We start from the raw sequence: 4,369 nt of genomic DNA, 5'->3' as shown, positions 1-4,369 counted from the left end.
TTATTCCCATCCCGGCAAAATGCCCACCCAAACACGAAAGGGCAGAATGGCCTTCATTGAAGGCAATGCAGAGGTCCAGCCACTTAGCTTGCCTTGGCTCGTTCTCTGCCCACCCCTCCCATCCCCTCCCAGCCAAGCAAAGGGTTCTAGATCTGATGGTGGTAGGTGGAGTGAGACTTTTACCTTTGTGCACCATGAATTCACCCACCACCCCTTTTCCCTTCCCAAAAAGCACTTTCTGACATTGGCAGTGAAGTTTATTTCCCTGGGGGTGGAGAGGGGAATTATATACAGCAGTGACCCGGATGCCCGGGAGCCCCTCACCCCAACAAGGGGCTTGGGTGGGGAATGGAGGCATTGGCAGAAGGCACACAGTGGCGATGTCCCGGAGGAGGCCAGGAATTCCGGGTGAGGGTGTAGTGTATCCTGGGAAACCTAGATGGGGAAACAGGCTCGGTGAAGGCAGCTGGTCCCGAGTGCTGGTCGCTCCTCTCACACCCCTGGGGCTACAGAAGGATGCAGGGACAGCCTCCATCTTTCTTCCTGGGGGCGCTGGGTGGGCTGGGCGGGAGCTCTTGTTCCTGGTACTTCCTGTGGGAAGAAGCTGGTGAGTCCGGGTCGCTGGAACTGGGGACAGGGACAACAGGAAAGGTGCTCTGCTCACCGGACAGCCCGCACCAGCTGCTCGAAGGCTTCGTCCACATTGAGGCGCAGCTTGGCCGAGGCCTCAAAGTAGGCCACGTGGTGGGAGGCGCCAAAGGCAGAGGCTTCAGATCGGGGGACCTGGGAGGGGGACAGCAGGAGGAGTCAGGTGTCTGCACTCAGGGTGGGGCCCAACTGTGGGAGGGAGGCAGAAAGACACACTACACGCTCTAACGGGGGTGCCATAGTGTGGGGGTCAGGGGAAGAGAAGTTGTTTCAAGGAGATCATGGGGAACGTGCTGAGAGGGCTCAGCTCCATTAAGTAAGCAGTCTGGGAAGGCTCTGTAGACATTTGCCCTTCTGAACATCAGGTGACAGAGTTCCTCCTGCGGAGAAGTCAGGATGTCCCCTGCAGAGGCCGAGCTTTGCTTGGAAGCCTGGAAACCCCCAAAGGCTTAATCGGAAAGTTGAATTCGGTGTGGAAATCACAGTTTCTGTGTGTAGGAAGTGGTGAGAGCAGAGAAAGGGACAAGACCTGGTGGGAATCAAGTGCCAAGTCCAAGAGTTGGAGTTCTCTCTGGGGGAGGAGGGAGTGCCAAGGGAGGTCTCTGAGCAGGGAAGGGGCAGGGGCAGTGGGGGGCCTGGAGGGAGGCTCACTGAGGTGGGGATGGAGCAGAGTTGGGGCAGGTCGACCTGGGGGTCGGTGTGGGTACCCTTGGTCCCATCCAACAGTTTTCTGGGAAGTCTGACGTGCAACACTGGGAACGCAGAAGATCCAATTTGGGGGCAACCCATGTAGTGATGAGTGTGACAACAGAGGGAGCGGGACCAGGGGAGCCAGAGGAGGATGCCCAAAGGAGCCTCCCAGGTTGAGATGGGGGACAGGGGTTGGAGGCGGTGGGGAGTGTCCCAGACCTGGCGCTGTGTCTCCAGATCTGCCTTGTTCCCAACCAACACGATGGGGAAATCGTCTCGGTCCTTGACACGGAGGATCTGTGTGAAAAGCTTGCCCACCTCGTTGAAACTGCAGATGAAGCCAGAGGCATGAGCTCTGGCCAGCTGCTGGGCCCCAGCCCGCCTTGCTCCACCACCCTCGACTCCCCTCACCTCTGCCGGTCGTTAATAGCAAACACCAGCAGGAAGCCGTGTCCAGCGCGCATGTACTGCTCCCGCATGGCACCGAACTCCTCCTGGCCTGCTGTGTCCAGGACTGCAGACAGAGGGAGAGGGGCCGCCGTGGGGATGAGGCTCCCGGGAGACCTCAGCCCCACCACCATCCCCCCACCCACTCCCCGTCGCCCTCACTGTCCAGCCGGGCTGGAACACCATCCACAGCGCAGATCTTCGTATAGGAGTCTTCGATGGTTGGGTCATAGTCAGACACAAAGTAGGACTGGGGGGACAGGGAGAAGACATCATTACTGCGGTTCCTGCAGTGCCCCAGGAGAGAGGACTTAACCCTATCACTGGGTTCTGCCTCCCCCGCCCCTTCTTGTTGGATCCCTGTTCCCCTCTCTGTGGGTCTCTGTCCCTTCCTCCCACCCTACCTAGTCTCCTTTTTCCAAGTCTCTCCCAGTCCTCTCTCTCTGTACATCTCCCACATGGTGATTACGTCCTAGCTGTGTAGTATTGATCAAATCACTTCCCCTCTCCGAACCTCAATTTCCTCATTTGGAAAATAAGAATAAAAGTAAGACTACACTTAATCCAGCATTTGTGAGATTTGGGGGAAATCCCTGCTAAGCATTTCACGTATGGCTTGGATCTAGTAGGTACTCAGTTATTGGGAGCTATTATTGCCCAGAATGTCTGCCTGTTTCTATCTCTCCCTCCTCCTCCTCTTCCCTCTTTTTTTTTTTCTCCTTCTTCCTCCTCCATCCTCTCCCCCTCCTTCTCAGGCAGCTTCTAGTGTCTCCTCCCAGGGGAAGGTCCCCATTCCAATCCAGCTGCCCAGAAGCTGCCCCGCCCGGAGGCTGGGCCCCTCCCTTCCTGCCTGGGTCAGGCCAGCCTCCAGCCAGGCCTTTGGCCAGCTTTGGGTCCGCCCCTGGGTGCAAGGGGCTGGAGCCTTCTTCTATATAGGCAGGGGCTCCCATGCAGGGCCTGGCTGGGGTCTCTTAAGGAGTCTGAGGCCCAGGACCCTCTGCAGTAGCACCTCAGAAAGGAGACACCTTTCTAAGGTTTCTCTAAGGTGGGAGGGTTTCCCTTGGGAATGGGCTGGAGGTTTCCTGGGCAGTGGTAGATTTTCAGGAGAGAATGGGTGATCTGGTAGCTGGGGGTCTGAGAGCTGCCTCCTGTCTGTTAGGGGAGGGGTGCTTGTTGAGGGCTTGGCCTGCAGGGCGGGTGCAGGGACCACGCCATGGGGGGATTATGAGTGTGTCTACAGAACACATCTGGAGAAGTCTGGGGTGAGAGCTGGAGAGAGCCCCAAGGTGCAAATACATTTGGGAGGTTTGTACATGTCTAGAGAATCTGAGACATCCCAAAATGCATTTACAGAGTCAGAGAAACTCCTAAGAAGTGGGTCTCTCTGGGGGGTGTCAAGAATCTGGGGGTTTCTTCAAGGAGGTGATCTGGGGGCTAGCCAAGGTTTCTGAGAGATGCTCAAGGAGTTAGAGTGGAAGAAAACTCAACATGGAGGAGTGGGTGGTTTTCCCTGGGGGAGGGTGGAGGTCTGGGTCTGGTGGGGTGAGGGATCCCTAGAACAGGACGTGCAATCATAAGAATTCTCTGGAATGGCCCAGGGGCAGGATCTTTTTGAAATCTCTTGGGTCTGACGGTGCCTCTTCTCAGGACCAGATGGTACTGGATGGGCCCCAGGCAAAGTCTGGGCACAATTTCTAGATTCTGGGGGAGCTTAGTATCTAGAGGAGGGTAATCTCCCAGTTAGGCTTTGGATGGCTCAGACGGGAAGCTGGAACCTGGGATCTGGGGGAGATGGGGCTCAGGGTAGGGGGAAGTGACACCTAGGGGTGGGGGCCTATGGGAGTGCTTAGGGTCTATATGGGGTGACTTTTGGATTTAGGATGCTCCCAGGAGGTGCTCAAGGTCAAGTCAGCAGGGAAGCGGGGTCTTGGGTACTGGGAGGAGGGATGGGGGGAGTCTCAGGATGCGAGTATAAGTCCCTTGTGTAGAGGGGAGAGGGCCCGGAGCTGGGGGGCTCAGGGTCACCATCTGAGGGGATTTTTTAAGATTAGAAGGTCTCATAGGAGGGTCTCAGTGATGGATCGAGGGGAAATCGGGGTCTCAGGGATCTCCCAAAGGGCTCAGTTCTAGGTCCCGGGGGCACCCCCCCGGGTGAGGGCCCACTACCTGGATGAACTGGATGGTCAGCGCGCTCTTGCCCACGCCGCCGCCGCCTACGACCACCAGCTTGTGTGTCTCGCTGGGTGGGGGGTCCCCGGGCCCCGGCCCCCCGCCCCGGGGCCGCCCCCGCCCCGTCCCGGACGCCGCCCCGCTGCTCATGTCGCCACCGCTGCTGCCGCCGCCGCTACCGCCTTGGGGGGAGCCGGGCGGGGCCTAGGGGCGGGCCCCGCTAATAAGGCTACTGCATAATCATGAGCTCCGGAGAGAAGGACTGGGAGTCTCGGGACGCTTAGGAGGTAAGGCCCGGGAAAAGGAGGAGCTATGCTAATAAGGGAGGGGGAAAGGCTTTCCTTGTGAAGGGGAATTCCGAATGGGGCGGGGATATGCTAACGCGAGGGCTAAGCTCACCCGGAGCAGCGCCACG

At 58.2% G+C, this 4,369-nt stretch overlaps 1 protein-coding gene across 1 annotated transcript; it reads right to left on the bottom strand.

Annotated features, from left to right (window-relative positions):
• Nucleotides 1-235: 235 nt before the first annotated feature.
• RRAS (RAS related) lies at nucleotides 236-4,168 on the bottom strand. Its single transcript, XM_004767296.3, has 6 exons — nucleotides 3,952-4,168; nucleotides 1,948-2,035; nucleotides 1,750-1,852; nucleotides 1,558-1,666; nucleotides 665-783; nucleotides 236-591 (listed from the first exon to the last, which is right to left on the bottom strand). Exons 1-6 carry the CDS (start codon nucleotides 4,102-4,104, stop codon nucleotides 507-509), a joined length of 657 nt encoding a protein of 218 aa, XP_004767353.1. The 5' UTR covers nucleotides 4,105-4,168; the 3' UTR covers nucleotides 236-506.
• Nucleotides 4,169-4,369: the final 201 nt, after the last annotated feature.

This window comes from Mustela putorius, unplaced genomic scaffold (genome assembly GCF_011764305.1).
Source record: "Mustela putorius furo isolate JIRA1106 unplaced genomic scaffold, ASM1176430v1.1 tig00000196_pilon_pilon_pilon, whole genome shotgun sequence".
NCBI lineage: Eukaryota > Metazoa > Chordata > Mammalia > Carnivora > Mustelidae > Mustela > Mustela putorius.
Note: the sequence above shows the minus strand (reverse complement) of the source record. Positions and strands in the feature narration are given on the sequence as shown.